The sequence below is a fragment of the Pogoniulus pusillus genome, chromosome 7, assembly GCF_015220805.1.
Source record: "Pogoniulus pusillus isolate bPogPus1 chromosome 7, bPogPus1.pri, whole genome shotgun sequence".
Lineage (NCBI taxonomy): Eukaryota > Metazoa > Chordata > Aves > Piciformes > Lybiidae > Pogoniulus > Pogoniulus pusillus.
Window position 1 is genome coordinate 25715877 of NC_087270.1, and position 21587 is coordinate 25737463.

A 21587-nucleotide genomic window follows, 5' to 3' on the forward strand; every position below is an offset into this window, starting at 1 on the left:
AGGGTGAACCTGGCTCTATCCTCCTGCCTGCCACCCTGCAGCTGTTTGTAGACATCAGTAAGATCCTCTCAGCCTTCTCCAGACTAAACAGCCCCAGCGCTCTCAGTCTTTCCTCTTGAGAGGTGCTACAAGGTTGTCCTTGTAGCCTCCACTGGACTCTCCGGTTGTTCCCTGTCTCCTTTGAAGTGAGGAGCCCAGGACTGGACATGGTACCCCAGATGTGGTCCTAGTAGAGCTGAGTAGAGGTGGGGAAGAACCTCCCTTGACCTGCTGGCCACACTCTTCTTAATGCACCCTAATATTCCATTGGCTCCAGGGGACATTGCTGTCCCAGAACTTTTGATTAAGCAAGACTCCCAGGTCCTTCTCTATGGAGCTACTCTCCAGTGGGTTAGCCCTCAGCTGTCCCAGGTGTGTGCCTAGTGTTGTTCCTTCCCAGGTGTGGGACTCTGTCGTTGCCCTCAGTGAACTTTGTGAGGTTCATCTCTGTCCAGCTCTCCATCCTGACCGGGACTGGCTGGCAGCACAGACTGATGATGCTTTGATGATACCCACTTGGTGTCATCACTGAGCTTGCTGAGGGTCCACTGTCTCTCCATGTCCCTCAGCCTGCCCCCACAGGCCTGCCAGGCACTGGTGCTGCTGGAATGTGGGCACTGCTGGCTCTGCTGAGGCTCATGCTCCATCTCAGTGCTCCAGAAGTAAAGATCTTAACATTTTGCAGGCCTCAACTCTTGAGCCTTGTTTGTTTTGAAGATGAAAAGTGCATTTCATCCCAGCTGGGCTGAACTATGTGAAACATCTGATTTAGCAGGATCTGAGGGGGCTGGGTGCCCACGCAGCTCTATTGTCCACGCTGATGACTCTGCACATAACTGCTTTTGCTCCTCGCTGCTCCTCGTGAACTCTGCACAGCTCAGACTCATTCCCAATCCCTTCTTGGTTGCTTCCCAGAGTGGGTTCAGTACCCTGGGCTTCTTTGACCCTAACGAGGCAGATGTGTAGCAGCTCTAAGTTGGAGTTTCACTGAATCATAGAACTGTCAGGGCTGGAAGGGACCTCAAGGATCATCCAACTCCAACCCCCTGTCATGGGCAGAGAAGCCTCACACTAGATCAGGTTGCCCAGAGCCTCATCCAGCCTGGCCTTGAACACCTCTGGGCATGAGGCTTCCACCACCTCCCTGTGCCAGTCTCTCACCACTGTCATGGTCAAGAACTTCTTCCTAATGTCTAATCTGAATCTCCCCTCCTCTAGCTTGCATCCATTCCCCCCAGTCCTGTCACTACCTGGCACCCTAAAAAGTCCCTCCCCAGCTATCCTGTAGCTCCTTTTGGATCCAGAAGGCCACAATAAGGTCTGCTGGGAACCTTCTCCTCTCCACACTGAACAGCCCCAACTCTCTCAGCCTGTGCCCATAGCAGAGCAGCTCCAGCACTCTGCTCATCCTCGTGGCTCTTCTCTGGACACCTTCCAGCCCCTCCAGCTCTTTCCTGTCACAGGGCTCCAGAGCTGGGCACAGTGCTCCAGGTGGGGTCTCAGCAGAGGGTGCAGAGGGGCAGAATCCCCTCCCTGGCCCTGCTGCCCACCCTGCTCTTGCTGCAGCCCAGGCTCTGGTTGGCATCTGGGCTGCGAATTTAACAATTTACAGTCATTACTCTTCCTTTCCTTTGCTCTCAAACACTTTGCAGAGCTTCAAATAGATGTTTTCTTTCCCCTTTGTTCTCCTTCAATGGCAGCTCCTGCAGCAGCCAGCGTGGTAGGAGATGTTTGCCCATGTGAGAATGTTGATCTTCACTTGGCACCGCCTGGGGTTGCAGTGAGTTGGAGGGGCTTTGTCTTTTGCTGGGAGTGGAGGATGGCTCTCAGCACTTGGGAAAGCTAAGAGATGATTTTGCTCCAGAAACCCACTCAGCATCCCTTTTTATTCCCTTTTCTCTTTCCAATGAGAACTCCTTTGCACTTTTGTGTTTCCAGATAAAAAACTATTTGTTTAAATCGGTGTAAAACTGAAATCTGGAGTGAGGCAGAAGTGAGTCTTTTATCTGCATGTCTCATGGGACAGAGGGGCTCTGTCTTTTCATCCCTTTGCCTCATTCAGTGGTACAGGCCTGGAATCCTGCCTGTGAGGCATCAAATCCACTTAACAAAAAAGCTGGACAGCATCCAGGAGTCTGTTGTGGGCCTGCAGATGTTACTTTGTGCTGTGCTGAAATCCTTCAGTGCACTATGTAGCCATCAGGCTAAGACAACTTCAGGCCTGTCACTAGTGGAAGGGGAAGGTCTGGGTTCACTCTGGTTAAAGCACAGGAAGCAGGGAGAGGGCAGAAAGGTCACCAATGTAGTGACCAAGCTTGGTCTCCAGTTACAAACTTGATATGTGATGGGGAGCAAAAAACCTCAACTGCAGACTTGGAAGCCATTGATGCATTGGGCTGCATCCAAAGCAGGCAGAGAGAGATGATTCTGCTTCTGGAGCCCTCAGCTTAGGAAGGATGTGGACCTGGTGGAGAGGGTCCAGAGTAGGCCATAAAAATGCTTAGGGTGTTGGAGCAGCTCTGCTATGGGCACAGGCTGAATACTCCCAGCTCCCTCAGCCTGAGAAGAGAAAGCTTCAGGCAGACCTAAGAGCAGCCTGCCAGGACCTGAAGGGGCTACAAGAAGGCTGCAGAGGGACTGCTGCCAAAGGCCTGCAGGGATGGGACAAGGGCAATGGCTGCAAACTAGAGCAGAGCAGATTGAGATTGGCTGTGAGGAGTAAGTTCTGCAGCAGGAGGCTGCTGCAACACTGCAACAGGTTGCCCAGGGAGGTGTTTGGGGCTCATGCCTGGAGATATTGAAGGTGAGGCTGGAGAGGGCTGTGGGCAGGCTGCTCTAGTGGAGGATGTCCCTGCTGAGTACAGGGGGTTGGACTGGATGAGTTTTGGAGGTGCCTTCCATCCAAAACCTTTCCATGATTCTGTGATCTCTATGACTGGGAAGAGTAGCACTCATTTTAACTTGACTCTCAAAATACTTGGAGGATGCAGAGGACCTTTTGTGCCTTCAGCAGTGTTTGTAGAGTCATAAGATGTTTTGTGTTGGAAGACATCTTCAAGCTCTTCCAGTTCTAACCCCCTGCCATGGGCAGGGACACCTCCCACCAGCCCGGGTTGCTCAAGCCCTAATCCAGCCTGGCCTTCAACACCTTCAGGCAGGGGGCAGCTACAACCTCCCTGGGCAACCTGTGCCAGTGTCTCCCCACCCTCTCTCAACAATTTCTTCCTCATCTCCAGTCTCAATCTCTCCTCCTCAAACTTCAACCCATTTCCTTTCATCTTGTCACTCCCTGCTCTTTTCCAAAGTCCCTCCCCAGCTCTCCTGGAGGCCCTTCAGTTACTGTTAGACTGCTCTAAGGTCTTCCTGGAACCTTCTCCTCCAGGCTGACCAACCCCAACTCTTCCAGCCTGTCCCCATAGGGGAGATTCTCCAGCCCTCTGAGCATCTTCATGGCCTCCTCTGGAGCCTCTCCAGAAGCTCCATTTCTCTCCTGTGCTGGGGGCACTGGAACTGGGCTGGTACTGGAAGGGCAGTCAAAATGGATGGGCAGTCAGGGTTGCTGTGATTCCCTGCTGTGAGCCTGCAGTCACTCATTGCAGCCTGGATTGGGCTGCTTGCAGGTACCTTGCAAACAGCAAGGGCAAAACCTCTTTGGGTCCTGAACTTTTGTTGTTTCTGGGCTTTGTATTAGTGTGTGCAGTTGTAGCCTGGGTGGCAGCAAGATTAGATGTTAGGAAGAAGTTCTTGACCATGAGGGTGGTGAGAGACTGTCACAGGCTTCCCAGGGAGGTGGTGAAAGCCTCATCCCTGCGGGTGTTTAAGGCCGGGCTGGATGTGGCTCTGGGCAGCCTGATCTAGTGTGAGGTGCCACTGCCCATGCAGGGGAGTTGGAGCTGGATGGTCCTTGAGGTCCCTTCCAGTTCTGTGATGCTGTGGTGGAGGCTTTCATGGTAGATTTTGTTTGCTTGGGGATGGCTTTTGTTCAACCATTTTATTTGTTTGGTTTTGGCATTTGTTTGTTAGGTTATTTTTGGTGGAGTTTTTTGGATTGATTTTGCCTGCTGTTGGTTGTTTGGTGGTGGTTGCTTTGAGTTAGGCTTTTGGCAGGGTTTATTGTCAGAGTGTGTCTGATATTTACAGTTCATTATACAACCAAAGGATTGTGGTGGCTGGAAAAGACCTTGGTGTTCAGATCATAGAGTCATAGAATGTTAGAGGCTGGAAGGAACCTCAAAAGATCTAGTCCAGACCCCTGCCACAGCAGATCCAACCATTCCCTAGCTCTGCCAGCGCTGGGGCTGAGCCATGGCCCTCAGCACCACAGCTCTGCCTCTTTCAAACATCCCCAGCCATGGGCATTCAGCCACCTCCCTGGGCAGCCTCTGCCATGCTTTGAGAACCCTTTCAGCCAAGAAGTTTCTTCTCATCTCCAACCTGTCTCCTCCCTGGGGCAACTTGAGGCCATTCCTCTGCTCCTGTCATTTGTTCCCTGGGAGCTGAGCCCAACTCCCACCTGGCTCCAGCCTCCTCTCAGGGAGCTGTAGAGAGCAATGAGCTCTTCTCTCAGCCTCCTCTTCTCTGCACTAAACTCCCCAAGCTCCCTCAGCTGCTCCTCCCCAGACCTCTTCTCCAGACCCTTTCCCACCTTCCTTGCCCTTCTCTGGCCCCTCAATGTTCTTCTGGGAGTGAGGGCCCAAAACTGAACCCAGCACTCCAGCTGTGGCCTCCCCAGTGCTGGCTGCAGGAGGACAATCTCTGCCCTGCTCCTGCTGCCCACACCATTGCTGATCCAGGCCAGGCTGCTGGTGGCCTCCTTGGCCACCTGGGCACAGCCTGGCTCACCTTCACCCAGCTGGCCACCAGCACCCCCAGCTCTGTCTCTGCTGGGCACTTTCCAGACATTCTGCCCCCAGCCTGCAGCCTTCCTGGGCTTGTTGTGCCCCAGGTGCAGGAGCCAGCCCTTGGCCTTGTTCAATCTCATCCCATTGGCCTCAGCCCATGGATGCAGCCTGTGCAGCTCCCTCTGTCAGAGCCTTCCTGCCCCCAGCAGCTCCACACTCCCTCCCAGCTCAGTGCCAGGCCATCCCAGAACTCTCCATAATCTTTCCACGCCTGTAGTGCACCAAGTCCCCTTTGTCATGCACAGGACACAGCACAGTCCTCCCGTTTGTGTCAGCATCACATTCCCTGAGTGCTGCTTCCCTCTTTTCTCAGATAGTCTTCTTTTTTCCCCAGTGGAGGTTGTTTTATTCTTCCTGTGTTTGACTTGCACTGCATTAATTATTCCATGCTGCTAGATGACTTTGGTGAAGGAAGCTGCCAAGAGTGCAGTTAAGAAGAGAACCTGCAAGGCAGCACAGTAGCAGGCAGATGCACCTCTGCAAGGATGAAAATCATGACTTGAGAATCATCACAGGATCACAGAACACATCCTCTTGGCAGAGCCCTCCAGGCTCCTCCAGCCCAACCCTCCACCCAGCACTGCAGGCTCAGCACTAAGCTATGTCCCTCAGCACCAGCTCCACAGGCTGCTGGAACACTTCCAAAGACACTGAAGTTGCCTGGATCCCCTCAAACAGGTCATGGATAAAGATATTAATGAGAGCTGGCTCCAGCACTGAGCCCTGAGGAACACCACTGGTGACCAGCATGTGTAGTGCTTCCCTGTAAGAAGGGATGCAGGCAGCAGCTTAAGATGCTCTCAGTGATGCCCAGACCCTGTGTAGTGCTTCCCAGTGAGAAGAGATGCAGGCAGCACCTTAAGGTGCCCTCAGTGATGCCCAGACCCTGTGTAGTGCTTCCCAGTGAGAAGGGATGCAGGCAGCAGCTTAAGATGCTCTCAGTGATGCCCAGACCCTGTGTAGTGCTTCCCAGTGAGAAGGGATGCAGGCAGCAGCTTAAGGTGCCCTCAGTGATGCCCAGACCCTGTGCCATGGGGATGTGAGCTTTGGTCTGTAGATGCAGGTAGAGGTGGGTTCTGTAGCATGACTGCAATCAGAGTGAGGCTCTGTATCTTCAAATGGTCTGGAGCCTGGATGCTGTTGGAGTGTTCACTCTGTTTTGCTAGATCTGCATTCCCCTAGCTCCTGTTACTCATCTCTGTCACAATCTGACACCACAGCCAGCTGGGGTACTTACAAAGGAAAGGGCAGGGAACCCTGACCACTTGTGCCTACCTGAGGAGGAGCTGGGTGCAGGGAGAACTGTGCTCAGCACCTGGGGTTCCTAGCAGAGATGTCCTGAGGTGTCACCTACTCACCCAGCTTTCAAAGGCACTGTTACCTGGGGTGTGGAAATGAGTTTGAACTCTAACTATTGTGTTTCTTAGAATCGTAGAATTAAGCAGGTTGGAAGAGACCTCCAAGCTCATCCAGCCCAACCTAGCACCCAGCCCTAGCCAGTCAACCAGACCATGGCACTAAGTGCCTCATCCAGGCTTTTCTTGAACACCTCCAGGGACAGTGACTCCACCACCTCCCTGGGCAGCCCATTCCAATGCCAATCACTCTCTCTGGGAAGAACTTCCTCCTCACATCCAGCCTATACGTTCCCTGGCACAGCTTGAGACTGTGTCCCGTTGTTCTGCTGCTGGTTGCCTGGCAGAAGAGACCAACCCCACCTGGCTACAACCTCCCTTCAGGTAGCCGTAGACAGCAATGAGGTCAGCCCTGAGTCTTCTCTTCTCCAGGCTGCACACCCCCAGCTCCCTCAGCCTCTCCTCATAGGATTTGTGTTCCAGGCCTTTCACCAGCTTTCTTCACCTGGCAGCTGTCAGGCCCCAGCTGTTCAGGGAAGGGGGCAGAACAGGGGCTTCACCATGGGTCAGGGCTGTGAGCAAGTTGTAGGAGTGCCTGCTCTTACCACATGCTGCTCTGGAGGAGCAACCTACCAGGAGCAACTTCAGTGGAAAGCTTTGATTAGAAAAGACAACCCCACAAACCAATCGATTCATTGCTGCTAAAAATAGAGAAGGCAAAATATTCTGGGAGAAAAAAGAGCATAAAGAGGAGAAGCTGGCATGTGAGGAAGGTCTGACTCACGGTGCCCTCCTGTGACCTCTCCACTGGAGAGCAGCATGCTCTGCTCTTGCCATTTAAGGGTTCTCTGAAGGGCTGCCTTAGCCTCCGCTCCTCCCTGCCAGTTAGCATCGCAGGGTCACAGACTGATAAGGGTTGGAAGGGACCTCTGGAGAGCATCCTGTCCAACCCCTCTGCTACAGCAGGGTCACCCAGTGTCGATCCCACAGGGACACATCCAGATGGGTCTGGAAGGCCTCCAGAGATGGAGATTTCACAGCCTCTCTGGGCAGCCTGTCACCCTCACAGGGAAGAATTTGTCCCTTCTGTTCCTGTGACACCTCCTGGGTTCCAGTCTGTGTCCGTTGCTCCTTGTCTCGTCACCAGACTCTAGTGAAAAGAGTGGTAGCTTGAGCCCCTGCTGAGAACCTGATCTGTATTCTGCTGCTCTGAACTGGCCTGGCTGGGGTGACTGGTTTCAGAAGCAGCTTTTATGAGGTCTGGAGCAGCTCCTCCTTCCTGTAGATCTTTGCAACTGTGAGCATTTCTGAGTTCTACTCTGCTGGGATGTGCAGCATAAACATGTGGGCAAAGCATTGCTGGAGTAAACATCTGCCTAAGGGCAGTGCCTGTGAGTGCAGGAGAGTGAAAGAAGATCCATTTGGTCCTTCTGGTGCAGTGCTCTTAACTCCTCCATGGGACAAGCAAGGCGAAGTTGCATCAAGTCAGGAAAGCTTCTGCATGGAGGACATCTGGATGTGACATAAAATTCAAGGACTGATCAAGACTTCCTGCTGCTGCTGCTGCCAAAAGGATGTGCAAGAGCAAAGCTGGTGAGGAGTGAGGTCAGCCTGAGTGTTCTGCAGTCTACAGTTCTGTTGCACACAGCATGAAGAAGACATTTTGCTGGACAGTCCTATGGAGTGTGTTCTGCTCCAGATTCTCTGCTGCCAGAACTCCTTGGAAGGTGAAGCTGCATCTGTCCTTGTCACTTCTTCTGCATAATGGATGAGCTCTAACTCAGCTTGCTCTGCAGACCTGGGTTGGGTTGGGTTGGAGAAGGCCAAAGCAGCAGCAGCCCATTCTGGTTGGGTTGGAGAAGATTGGTTCTGTAGGTGGGAGGATCTCAACTGTGGTGTCCTCCTGCTGTGCCTGTTCAGTGCTTGCCTCTGGAGCAGAGAGGCTGTGCCAGCTGCACACAGCAGCCATCCTGCCTGAGTCACTGCTGGCTGTCTCTTGGCATCTCTGTTGAATGGTGTTGGGGTACAGAGTGTTTTGAATACCCTCAGCTTTGAGGCATCCACAGCCTCCCTGGGCAACCTGTGCCAGTGTCTCCCCATCCTCACTCTCAACAATTTCTTCCTCATCTCCACTCTCAGTCTCCCCTCTCCCAGCTCAAAGCCACTGTCCCTCATCCTGTCATTCCCAGCCCTTGTCCAAAGTTCCTCCCCAGCTCTCCTGCAGCTCCTTCAGGTACTGGAAGGCTTCTCTAAGGTCTCTCTGCATCTTTCTCTTCTCCAGGCTGAACAGCCCCAACTCTCCCAGCCTGACCTCACAGTAGCAGCTGAAACCTTGGTGGCATTGAATGGCATGGACTGGAGCAATTCCTCAGCGTGGAGCTACTGCTTAGCTGAAACTTGGTTGTTCCCCCACTTCTACCCCATCTCCTTAGTGTCCACTGTGTGTTGTTCCTCACCTTAGCCATACTGGCTCTGCTGGAGCTGAGTAAGGGACTGATATGCTCACAGGGATGAGATCTGGAGGTTCTGCAGCACAGGAAATGAACTTCTAAAATCCCTTTTTAGAGCTGCCTGTCAGCATGTGTTCAGCCTGCAGCACTGTGGGCTTGCTATTTGCAGGGATCTCTCAGTTCACAAAGTAAGCATAGGAAGGCTACTGAAGGTGTACTTCATCCTGGTCCTTCATGGGTTGAGATTTAACAAGGCCAAGTGCAGGGTTCTGCACTTTGGCCGCAACAACCCCAAGCAGTGCTACAGGCTGGGGACAGAGTGGCTGGAGAGCAGCCAGGAAGAAAGGGACCTGGGGGTACTGATAGGTAGTAGCTGAAGATGAGCCAGCAGTGTGCCCAGGTGGCCAAGAGAGCCAATGGCATCCTAGCCTGGATCAGGAAGAGTGTGGCCAGCAGGACAAGGGAGGTTATTCTGCCCCTGTACTCAACACTGGTCAGGCCACACCTTGAGTGCTGTGTCCAGTTCTGGGCTCCTCAATTCAAGAGAGATGTTGAGGTGCTGGAAGGTGTCCAGAGAAGGGTGACAAAGCTGGTGAGGGGCCTGGAACACAAACCCTATGAGGAGAGGCTGAGGGAGCTGGGGGTGTGCAGCCTGGAGAAGAGGTTGTAGCCAGGTGGGGTTGATCTCTTCTCCCAGGCACCCAGGGACAGAACAAGAGGACACAGTCTCAAGCTGTGCCAGGGCAGGTTCAGGCTGGATGTTAGGAGGAAGTTCTTCACAGCAAGAGTGATTGGCACTGGAATGGGCTGCCCAGGGAGGTGGTGGAGTCACCGTCCCTGGAGGTGTTCAAGAGAAGACTGGATGAGGCACTTAGTGCCATGGTCTAGTTGACTGGCTAGGGCTGGGGTTTAGGTTGGACTGGATGATCCTGGAGCTCTCTCCCAACCTGCTTGATTCTATGATTCAGCAGTGATCCTGGTGGCTTTGACTGATGCTTCATGAGCAGCCCAGAGTCCTGGTGGTGAAGCAAGGGGGAAAGGCTGAAGTAGGAAATAGAACTGAAATGCTTTAAATGAGCAAACTGCAGGATGGTTGATGTAGTGCTGGGTTGAGGACTACAACAAACTTCTTCCCTGAGAGGATTCTCAAGGCCTGGCAAAGAATGCCCAGGGGAGTGGTTGAATGCCTGTGCCTGGAGGTATTTGAAAGAGGCAGCGATGTGGCGGTTAAAGGTTAGAACCAGACTGTGTACAGCTAGAGAATGGTTGGAGTGGATGAACTTAGAGGGCTTCTCTAGCCCAAACCATTCTGGAGCAGTGTGTGGGTTTGGCTGCTTTGTGACACTGTGACCTCCCTGAGGAGCTTGAGTGCAGGACTGGTGATGAAAGTAGGCGCTGGGCTCTTTCTTCTACAAGTCTCTTGATGTAAAAGATCCAGGAACAGATTCGAAGAGGAGATGGCTCTGGGCTTTGTTTATAAAAGCAGCTCCCTGGAGGTGTTCTCAAGTTGTTGGATGTGTGACTTCCCTGAGGAAGCTCTTCTGCCTCAGTTGTGCTTGTGGTGCATTTAAAGGAGAAACTCAGCCTCAGGGAGACTCTTAAATTCATGGAATGCTTTGGGTTGGAAGAGACCTTAAAGATCATGTTTCCCCAGGGGCAGGGATGCCTCCCTCTACCCTGGGTTGCTCAGAGCCTCATCCAGCCTGGGCTTGAACACCTCCAGAGTGAGGCCATCTGTATTCTCTTCCAGATCCACTTTGCTAGATTTCCTCTCTCCATATTGTGATGCCCTTCCTCATTTTGGTTTGGCAAAGCACCTCTGGATGTGGCTTTCTCTCACACTTGAAGGAGCAAACTGCACTCAGTGCCCAACAGGATAAATGTCCTGCTGACAGTGCTCTTTTTGCTGTTCCATCAGTGGGGCTTGGTCCTCTCCATCTGCATTGAGGCTACAGGGGGCTTTTGCACTTTAGTTCTTTGTGTTCTTGGCAAGAGTCCTTCAAAACTGAGTGGCAGCAGCCCCTTTGCTCTGCCGAGACCACACCTGCAGCACTGCCTCCAGCTCTGGTACCCCCAGCACAAGAGGGACATGGAGCTGCTGGAGAGAGGCTAGAGGAGGCCACAAAGATGATCAGAGGGCTGCAAAACCTCCCCTTAAGTGTTTTCATGTGCTTAGAAGCAAGTTTAGGACTGAATGAGTCAAGGTTAAATGAAATTTGGTTGGTTTCTGCAGTGAGAATGAGCCAGCCTCAAAGTGCAACCGTGTGAGAAAAAAACTGCTCAGGGTGGGCAGGGATTTTATTGGCTGCTCTGCTCAGACCTCACCTCCAATCCTGCCTCCAGCTCTGCTGTGCCCAGCAGCAGAAGGACACAGAGCTGCTGGAGTGAGGCCAGAGAAGGCCACAAAGATGCTCCAAGGGCTGGAGCAGCTCTGCTGTGAGCACAGGCTGAGGGAGCTGGGGGTGTGCAGCCTGGAGAGGGGAAGGCTCCAGGGGGACCTCAGAGCTGCCTACCAGTGCCTGAAGGGATCCTGCAGGAAGGCTGCAGAGGGACTTGTGCTGAGGGTATCTGGAGGCAGACCAGGGGAGAATGGTTTGAATGTGAGGCAGAGCAGGGTTAGAGTGGAGCTGAGGGTGAAGTTCTTCAGTAGGAGAGTGGTGAGACTCTGGCACAGGCTGCCTCCTGCCTGGTGGTGTTCAAGGCCAGGGTGGATGAGGCCTTGAGCAGCCTGGACTAGTTGAGAGGTGTCCTTGCCCATGGTGAGGAGGTTGGAGTAGATGATCTCTGAGGTCCCTTCCAACCATTCAGTGATTCTGTGAGTTACTTGAGGGTGGCTTCTATGCTGGTGGCACAAACACAGCTCCCATCTGAGGCAGTGTGGGGGGTGCCTGCATGTGAGAACCTAAGACACTCAAGACGCTGTGGGCAAAGAGCCTTTGAAGTCAACCAAGGTGACCTCAGCACCAAGGCAGATTTTGCAGGACAAGATACCTTGTTTAGGTGGCCTGAACTAGATCTTGGGGTGCATTTAGACAGAATGAAATGCAGGAGGCTATTTCACTTCCAGTTTGTCTCAACCTAGAAGTCGAGGGATATGTTAAAGGAGTCAGGCACAATCAGGAGGGGACAGTCAAAGCTGTGTCCTCAAGTTCGCAGCATTGGTTGGGTTGGCAAAGGTCACCCAGTGCAATCACCAGCCCAGCACCACCATTGTCACCAAACTCTGTCCCCATGGCCACACCTTTCTTGAACACCTCCAGGGATGAGGACTCCACCACCTCCCTGGGCAGCCTGTGCCGGTGCCTGACCACTCTTGCAGCAAAGAAATTGCTCCTCATCTCCGACCTAACCCTCCCCTGGCACAATTTGAGGCCATTTCCTCTCCTCCTGTCACTTGTTCCCAGGGAGGAGAGCCCAACCCAGCTGGCTCCAGCCTCCTCTCAGGGAGCTGTGGAGTAAAAGCAGGGAAATGTTCCAAGGAGATAGTGGCAAAGTGATACCAGACTCAGTTCTCTTCTTGTTTCAGCTGTTCAAGTAGCAAAGCAGTTGTTTGGGGCTGAGGAAGCCAAGCTGCCTGCTGCCCTGCATTCCTCTGCAGTGCCCTCTCCACAGCCGTGCCAAGAACTTCAAAGCAGAGGTTGCAGTGATGTTGATTTGGGGCACTGTGTTGTTTACACAATTACTAAATCACTGACCCCCAGAGATCATCCAGTCCAAGCCCCCTGCCAGATCAGGGGCATCCAGGGCAGGTCACACAGGAACATGTCGAGGTGAGGTTGGAAAGGCTCCAGAGAAGGAGACTCCACAGCCTCTGTGGGCAGCCTGCTCCAGGCCTCCAGCACCCTCACAGGGACAAAGTTTTCTCTCAACCAACATGTCTGTTAAAGAGGCAGGATCCTGTTCTCTGTCCCATGGAAGAATTTCTGCCCAGGTGTGCTGCTGGCCCTGGGGAAATGCCCAGAGGAGGAGAACAATGACTCAAGCAAGGGAGCTGGAGGCCAGCCTTGGTCTATAAACACTTCTCACCTTTCCTGGCTGCTAGCTGGTGCTGGTTGTGGGGTTCAGCCCAGCTCTCTGTAGGAGCTAAGGTACCCACTAAGGATGTCCTTAGCTCTGGCTGTTTCCATATTGATCTTGGTGTCAATTCATCTGTTTCTGCTTCTCTTCTACAGGCAGCCAGATAAACTGGTGGTGGTTTGGACCAGAAGAAGCCGAAGAAAATCCTCTAAGGTTAGTTGTTTGCTTCCTAAATCCTAACTGGAGTTAAAAGCAGTGGCAGCTGCGGGGAGGGGCTGGTTTCTGGGGTGCAAGCAGCAGCCAGGAAAGTGAGAACTATTTCATTTGGGATTGCTTTGAGTTCAGTTTGTCTGTAAAGCTCAGAAGAAGCTGCTGTGGATGCTGGTTGATGGAAACACTTTGCTTGGATTTCAGCTTGGCTTCTGGGTTTGGTAGAAGTCTGTCATCATCAGTTCAATTGCTGGTATTAGTTGCTAGACCATTAGGGAGGAGAAGCTGCTTCACTGCTAGAAATGTGTTAAACATAATTAAAGCAGCAGCAAAATAATAAAGAGCCTGACACCTGCAATAGGGAGAAAAGCCTGGATTAGAGGCAGGAGAATGCTGCAGAGTCCAGGCAGGCCCTTTCATCCCAGAAATGTCTGAGAACTAAAATTTAGATGAAGGTGCCAGACCCTTTTTGGTGGTGCCCAGTGATAGGACAAGGAACAACAGGCACAAGCTGAAACCCAGGAGGTTCCACTTCAACATGAGGAGAAAGTTCTTTGGTGTGAGGGTGCTGGAGGCCTGGAGCAGGCTGCCCAGAGAGGTTGTGGAGTCTCCTTCTCTGGAGCTTTTCCAACCCCACCTGGATGTGTTCCTGTGTGCCCTGCCCTGAGTGCTCCTGCTCTGGCAGGGGGTTGGCCTGGATGATCTCTGGGGGTCCCTTCCAACACTACCATTCTGTGATTATTTAACAGTTTATTCTGCAGACACTGTGAGGCAGCCTGAGACTTGGTGGTTTATGGCTTAGGAAAGGGAAGCTCCAAGTCAAGTTTGTTCAGGATTTGGCCTCTTGCAGTTTGTCTGGTGGGGTTGGGGCTTATATCACAGAATCAATCACAGAACTGTCAGGACTGGAAGAGACCTCCTGCCATGGATAGGAAAGCTTTCTGTTAGACCAGGTTGCCCAGGTTTGATGTGTAAGAGTCTGCAAGCAGAGGAACCTTCTCCTAGGTGAGCTTTGCCCTACTTTCCTTCCTGCAGTGAGAAATGCAGCAGGCTGTGAGCCAAGTGGTTCTCTGTGAGGTGCTGCTCAGCTGCTGCAAGCGTTGGGCTGCTCTGAGGGGGAGGGCATAGAGTTGGCAGAGCTGGAAGGGACCTCAAGGACCATCCAGCTCCAACCCCCCTGCCATGAGCAGAGACACCTCACAGTAGATCAGGTTGCCCAGAACCACATTCAGCCTGGCCTTAAACTCCTCCAGGGAGGAGGCTTCCATCACCTCCCTGACTAACCTGTGCTGGTCTCTCACCACTCTCATGGTCAAGAACTTCTTCCTAATGTCTAATCTCAATCTCCCCTCCTCTAGCTTGCATCCATTCCCCCCAGTCCTATCACTAACTGGCACCCTAAAAGGTCTCTCCCCAGCTTTCTTGTAGCTCCTTTTGGATCCAGAAGGCCACAATAAAGTCTGCTGGGAGCCTTCTCCTCTGCAGATGGAACAGCTCCAACTCTCTCAGCCTGTGCCCATAGCAGAGCAGCTCCAGCCCTCTGCTCATCCTCATGGCCCTTCTCTGGACACCTTGAGCCCCTCCATCTCTTTCCTGTCACAGGGCTCCAGAGCTGGGCACAGTGCTCCAGGTGGGATCTCATCAGAGGGTGCAGAGGGGCAGAAGGGCACTGCCCTTCCTGCAGCCCAGGCTCTGGTTGGCTCTCTGGGCTGCAAGTGCACACTGATGGCTCATGTTGAGCTTCTCATCCACCAGCAGCCCCAAGTCCCTCTCCCCAGGGCTGCTTTCAAGCCCTGTGTGAAGTGGTGAAGTTTTAGAGAGCAGACAGAAAGAATTAGTTTTACTCCTGAAGGCAGTGACATAAAAATGCTGCTGCTGAACTGGAGTGGAATACAGAAAATTGTATTTAAAGAAGTACAGAGGGGAAAAGTAAGGAATAGCTGAATCCTTAACACCTAATACAGCTACAGGATAGATGAGAGCTCCCCCAAAACCTTCCCCCCAGCTGAACTAAGCCACCAAACCCCAGTGCTTGTTTTCTCCCCACCCCACTGGCTCCCAAACAGGCCTGACTGTGCAGCAAGGAATTCACTGTGGCCTTAAAGTCCCCAGGCAGGTTTCCCCCCCCAGAGTTACCAGAGAAGACTCCCTCCAGTGAGCCAAAGGAAGGGCAAGAGGAGAGAGAGAGATTTGGCTTTGCTGCTCACTTCCAAAGTGACAGCAGCATTATGGCATTGAGGGACAAAATTGTGATTCCTGCTGTCCACCTCCTGGCCCTCTCTGGTCCTCCTGGAGAACTCTGTTGTTGATGGGAGGGTGACCATGAGCCAGCAGTGTGCTCTGGTGGCCAGAAGGGCCAGTGCTGTTCTGGGGTGTATTAAAAGGGCTGTGGTTAGTAGGTCGAGAGAGGTTCTCTTGCCCCTCTACTCTGCCCTGGTAAGGCCACATCTGGACTACTGTGTCCAATTCTGGCCCCCTTAGTTCAAGAGGGACATAGAACTGCTGGAGAGAGTCCAGTGCAGAGCCACAAAGATGCTGAAGGGAGTGGAACATCTCTGTTACAAGGAGAGCCTGTGGGAGCTGGGGCTGTGCTGCTGGGAGAAGAGGAGACCAAGAGGTGACCTCATCAGTGGTTATAAATATGTAGAGAGGGAGTGGCAGGAGGCTGGAGCCAGGCTCTGCTGGGTGATGCCCAGTGCCAGGACAAGGGGCCCTGGTGCAAGTTGAGGCACAGGACGTCCCATGGAAACAGGAGGGAAGATTTTTTTTTTCACTGTGAGGGTGACAGAACTCTGGAAGAGGCTGCCCAGGGAGGTTGTGGAGTCTCCCTCTCTGGAGATACTCAAACCCCACCTGGATGTGCTCCTGTGTGGTTTGGTGTAGGTGACCTTGCTCTGGCAGGGGATTTGGACTGGATGAGCTTTGGAGGTCCCTTCCAGCCCCTGACATTCTGTGATGCTGTGGCTTTCTTAAGGGACCCTGGGCTAAACCAGCACAGGCAGGCACTGCCCAGCCTGCATCGCTGCCTAGGATTGCCCTGATGCAGCTGCAGGAGCCTGCACTTGGTGCAAGATGCAGTTAGACTCTGTGGTGGCTGCCTTGGCTCTGGGCTGAAGGCAAAGCTGGACGGGCTGGATGTATGGCTTGGTGTCCAGAGAAAAGGGAGCTTCAAAAGAAAGCCCACAGCACTCTCTGAGATGGAAACCAAGGACAATTATTCTTCCCAAACCTCCTGAGGACCTGATGTGTCATGCCTGGGGTGAGCTTATGCCACTGACCAACAGGTGGAGGCTTTGGTGGATCCTAGCAGGCAGGTGGTGGTGCCCAGGCAGCTGGGGAGCCTGTTTGGTGCAGCCAGCAGGCAAGCTGAGAGAAACACTGCTCCTGTGGCAGGATTTCTTCTGTTGCCTTGTGTCCTCTGTGCTAGGGCTGTACCCCTGCTGTCTGAAAGCTGGCAGAGGGTGGCAGAGATTAGGTAGGGAAAAGAAAGGCTGAGGACTTGGGTCTGTTTAGCCTGGAGAAGAGGGAGGGGGGCATCTTCTCAGTGCTTGTGAACACCCCAAGGGTGAGTGTCAGGAGGATGGGGCCAGGCTTTTTTCAGTGGTGCCCAGTGACAGGAGAAGAGGCAGTGGGCACAAACTGGAACAGAGGAAGTCCCATCTGAGGTGAGGAGATGCTGCTTTGCTTTGTGAGTGGCAGAGCACTGGGACAGGCTGCCCAAGGAGGTGGTGGAGTCTCCTTCTCTGGAGCCTTTCCAACCCCACCTGGATGTGTTCTTGTGTGCCCTGCCCTCATGCCCCTGCTCTGGCAGAGGGGTCAGATTGGATGATCTCTGGAAGTCCCTTATCCCTTCTAACATTCTGTGACTCCTCTGCAGCCAGTGAGCAGGCATGAGGGGAGCAGGAGAATGTGCTGGTGCCCTCCTTTCCAGGAGCATCTCCTCTCTGAGACAATCCAGCCATGCTTGTTTATTCCCTCTCCCCACAGCTGTTGGCTCTTGCCCTTAGGCTTTTGGCAAGGGATCCAGTCCAGAGGGGAAGTTTTGGAACTCAGCCTTTTACTAATTCTTTGATTAAGCAGAGATGCTCTGAGCTCCTTGTTCGGTTGCATGCATGCAACTCAAAGTGGTGCTTCCAAGAGCTCTGGGAGAGTGGAGACAGGATGGCCACAGTAGAGCAGGTGCTCTGGAGTACTGAAATGTTAGGGTAATGTGATAGAGGCTTTTCTGCCCTACTCAGGAGAGACTCTGGGGTGGCTTTTTGATGTTACTGCTCTTTTTGTGACTTGTTTTGATTGTCATGCAGGCTGGATGAGGCCTTGAGAAACCTGGGCTAGTGGGAGCTGTCCCTGCCCATGGCAGGGGGTGGAACTGGATGATCTTTGGGGTCCCTTCCAACCCAACCCATTCTGTGCCTGTAGGACGCTGAGGGATCTGGTGGCAGTGTTTCTTTGGGAGCAGAAGGTTCTCTGACCCCAGCACAGCCTTTTGGGATGGAGGCTTTTTTCCAGCTGGGCTATAAAGTTCCAGGATGTGTCCTCTCTTTTGATCACCAGGCAGTAGAAGCAACTCTTGGATAAATTGAGACTCAGAAAAGTCTTTTGCTAACTAAATGCATTCCTGGCTGCCTAGATCCCACAGAGCTAGGGGGAAAGCAGCTGTGTGGCCCTGAGGCCTGGGCAGGGGAATGAGTTAATTTGAAGGCTTGGGCAGTGGCTGTGATTGGAGCTGGAGATCAATAAATGTTCTTCATCTCTTAGTCATCACACCAATGAAATACTTTATTCAAGCTATTTCTTTCATCTAATTGCTTTCTTGGAAGCAAGTCAAATGAATATTTCCTCTTTTATGTTATTTCTGGTGGGCGCTGGGCTCAGGGAATACAAAGCATCAAAAACCATCCCTGGGTTTCAGCTTCATCAAGAACTGTCCATGGTTCCCAGCTTCTTGGAGAAGGAGGAGGGAGGGAGAGGAGGTCTTAAGGTGGGAGGGAAGGAGATGAGGTCTTAAGGTGCTGCAAAGATTTCTTTAGGGCATAGGATTTCTGTTCTGAACTTTACAGGTAACCAAGGACCCCCTCATGTTAGTTCACAGACTCACATAGGTGATGTTGAAAGAGACCTCTGGAGGTCCTAGGTTGGAAGGGACCCCAGGGATCATCTGGGCCAACCTTTCTAGTTAATAGCAGAGCTGAAATGAGATGGTCTAGCACCGTGTCAGGCTCAGTATGAGAGCTGTTTAATCTAGGGGGGTCCACCACCTCCCCTGGGAGATGATTTCAATGTCTATCTGGTCCAACCCCTCTGCTTAGGCAGGCCACCCAAGGGTGACTGCCAAGGACTGTGTCCAGACAGCTTTTGAGTATCTCCCAGGTGAGAGACTCCACAATCTTTCAGGGCAACTTGTGGCAGTGCCTGGTCACTGTCACAGTGAAAAAGAGGTTCCTGTTGTTGAGAAGAAACGTCCTGCCTCACTTTGTGGGCAGCACCCAGGAGAGCCTGGCTGTCAGCTTGGCACCTTCCCTGTGGGCTTTGATCTCCCCAAGCCTTCTCTGCTCCAGGCCAAGCAGTCTGGGCTTCCTCATCTTTTCTTCCTGTGACAGGTAAGCAGGTGAGTTCAACATCTTTATGGATGACCTGGGAGAGGGGACGCAGTCTGCCGCCAGTGACACCGAGCTGGGAGGGAGTCGATCTGCTGGAGGGGAGGGAATGCTGCAGAGGGACCTGGCCAGGCCCTCTGATTGTGTGTAAGGAGTAGGCTGTGGCCGTGCCTGTGTGAGGGCAGCAGAGGTTGAGGGCTCTGTGCTCCCCACCCATGGCTGTGCCAGCAGTCACAGGTGGGTGTGCACCCCCACACGTGTCAGGAAGTGGAGTGAGGGCTGAGGGTTAGGGTGGAAACCCTGCACAGAGGAACAGCATCTGGCCCTGGCAGCACTGCTCTGTCTGGAAGTGTTGGCAGCTCTGCTCTGAGGAGGTGGCCTGATCCAGCTCACATGGCAAAGTCAAGGCTTTTGGAGCTGAAGAGGCCAGATGGAACTTCAGGAAAGGGCAGCAGAGAGACCCCTGTCATGAGGAATGCAGTGTCAGGATGCCCCTCTCCATCTGCATTTAGACTGCCATCATTCCTAGCCCTTCCTTTTAGAATCAAGAGAGAGGATTCTGCCCCTTTGCTCTGCTCTGCTGAGACCCCACCTCAAATACCACATCCAGATCTGGTGTCCCCCAGTTGCTGCAGCAGCTTTGTCTTGATCTGAAGTTCTGCATGTTGGAAGGAGTACAAAACTGCAATGTCTGCTGCTCTAAGATTGAAAATAGAAAAATAAAAAGCAAAAAGGCAAAAAAAAAGCCAAACCCAAACCAGCTTGAGGTTGTTCAGCCTGGAGAAAAGGAGGCTGAGGGCAGACTTCTGACTATAATTCCCTGAAAGAAGGCTGGAGCCAGCTGGGGGTTGGGCTCTGCTCCTTGGGAACAAGTGACAGGAGCAGAGGAAATGGCCTCAAGTTGCCCCAGGGGAGGTTTAGCTTGGACATCTGAAGAAACTTCTTGGTTGAAAGGGTTCTCAAAGCCTGGCAGAGGCTGCCCAGGGAGGTTGTGGCTGAGGGAAGATTGAGACTGGAGATGAGGAAGAAATTGTTGGAAGTGAGGGTGGGGAGACACTGGCACAGATTGCCCAGGGAGGCTGTGGCTGCCCCCTGCCTGGAGGTGTTCAAGGCCAGGCTGGTGAGGCCTTGAGCAGCCTGTGCTGGTAGGAGGTGTCCTTGCCCATGGTAGGGGGTTGGGACTGGATGATCTTGAAGGTCTCTTCCAACTTAAACCATTCCATGGATCTAGGAACATCTTTAGCTCAGTGAAAAACCAAACAGCTAATGGTCTGAGCTTCCTTACTATCCTCAGTGGTGTTCTTCAGCATGCTGAGCAGAACCTGAGGTTGGAGAGGCCAGCCCCTGTGGAGCTGGGACATGCCACTGCTGCCTGCATGCCCTGCACTCCGTGGGGTCCAGCCAGGATTTCAGACAACTCTTTCTAAACCAACTTCTTTTCTTTCCTTTAGGCTCACAGCTGGCAGCCTGGAATCAAGAACCCATACCGAGGGGTGGTGGTGTGGCCTGTTCCTGAGAACGTGGAGATCACTGTGACACTCTTCAAGGTATGGTGGGGTTCTGGCTGGCACCTTCGAAGCATTGTCTGCCCTGTTTCAGCAGCAGCACCTACAAACACTTCCATCTGGACACAGCAGATTAGCATCACAAGCCTTATCTCAAGGCCTAAGCCTGCAGCTTGCGCCTTGAGGCATAAGCTTGCACCTTGAGGCATAAGCTTGCCCCTCAAGACCTAAGCTTGCTCCTTAAGTCCTAAACTTGCATCTCAAGGCCTAAGCTTCCACCTCGAGGCCTGAGCCTGCATCACAAGTCCTAAGCTTGCACCTCAAGGCCTAAGCTCACATCACAAGGCCTAAGCTTGCACCTGGAGGTCTAAGCTTGCACCTCTTGGCCTGAACTTCCCAACTTGAAGTTATTAACTCCACAACTTTATGTCCCCAGCTTCAAACCAGCAGAGAAGGATGGATTGTACCCTGCCAAAGCTTGCTTCTGGGTTGTAGTTGAGACTCCAGTGTACCCCACTGAGCTGACTGCAGCCAGGTGTTGATGCTCTGCAGGGTCCATGGCCCATGCCAAGCCCTTACAGATGGACTGTGGTGCACTGTGTGCAGTATGTGCATGTACTCCATGGGGCTTGGCATGGGCTGAGGTCTGCTGGGTTTGCTCAGTCATTTCTAGGCTGAAGGGATCCTGCAAGAAAGCTGTGGAGGGACTTTTGCTGAGGGTGTCTAGAGGCAGGCCAAGGGGGAATGGGTGGGAGCTGAGGCAGAGCAGGGTTAGACCGGAGCTGAGGAAGAAATTCTTCAGTGTCTGGCACAGGTTGCACAGGGAGGCTGTGACTACCTCATGCCTGAAGGTGTTCAAGGCCAGGCTGGATGAGGCCTTGAGCAACCAAGTCCAGTTGAGATGTCCCTTGCCCATCATTTGGAGCAGATGAGCTCTGAGGTCCCTTCCAACCTGAGCCATTCTGTGGTGAGTCTGTGAGGGACTGATGGTTGCATCAGAATTTATTTCCCAAACACCACTGAGCAAAGCCCTTTGTGCATGAAGATAAAAGCTGCAGCTCGGCACCTGTGGCAGTTCAGGAGGCTGCCTGGGAGGCTGCAGGTGTCTGGGGGCTTGGTAGATTCATAGAGTGGTTTGGGTTGGAGGGCACCTTAAAGCCTATCTGTTTCCAAACCCCTGCCATGGGCAGTTACGTCTCCCACTATCCCAGGTTGCTCCTTATCAAACCTGGCCTTGAATACCTCCAGGGAGGGGGCATCCATAAATTTCTTCCAGGCCAGGCTGCTGGTGCCCTCCTTGGCCACCTGGGCACACCCTGGCTCTCCTTCACCCAGCTGTCCATCAACACCTCCAGGTCTTTCTCTGCTGGGCAGTTGCCAGGCACTCCAGCCCAAGCCTGGAGCACTGCTGGGGCTGTAGTAACTAAAGCCACTTTAGAAGCCACCCCCTGGGAGGAGGATGACTGCTGCCCGTTTTGCACCCTGCAGTGAGCACACCCACACTGGTTAGCAG

At 53.0% G+C, this 21587-nt stretch overlaps 1 protein-coding gene across 7 annotated transcripts in view; it reads left to right on the forward strand.

Moving 5' to 3' along the window:
• EHBP1 (EH domain binding protein 1) overlaps window positions 1-21587 on the forward strand; it is a 261387-nt gene that overhangs the window by 22217 nt on the left and 217583 nt on the right. For all 7 annotated transcript variants that reach the window (XM_064146293.1, XM_064146294.1, XM_064146297.1 and 4 more), the window contains exons 3-4: window positions 12918-12975; window positions 20021-20116. In XM_064146293.1, the coding sequence (XP_064002363.1) occupies window positions 12918-12975; window positions 20021-20116 (154 nt within the window). The remainder of the gene's footprint in view (window positions 1-12917; window positions 12976-20020; window positions 20117-21587) is intronic.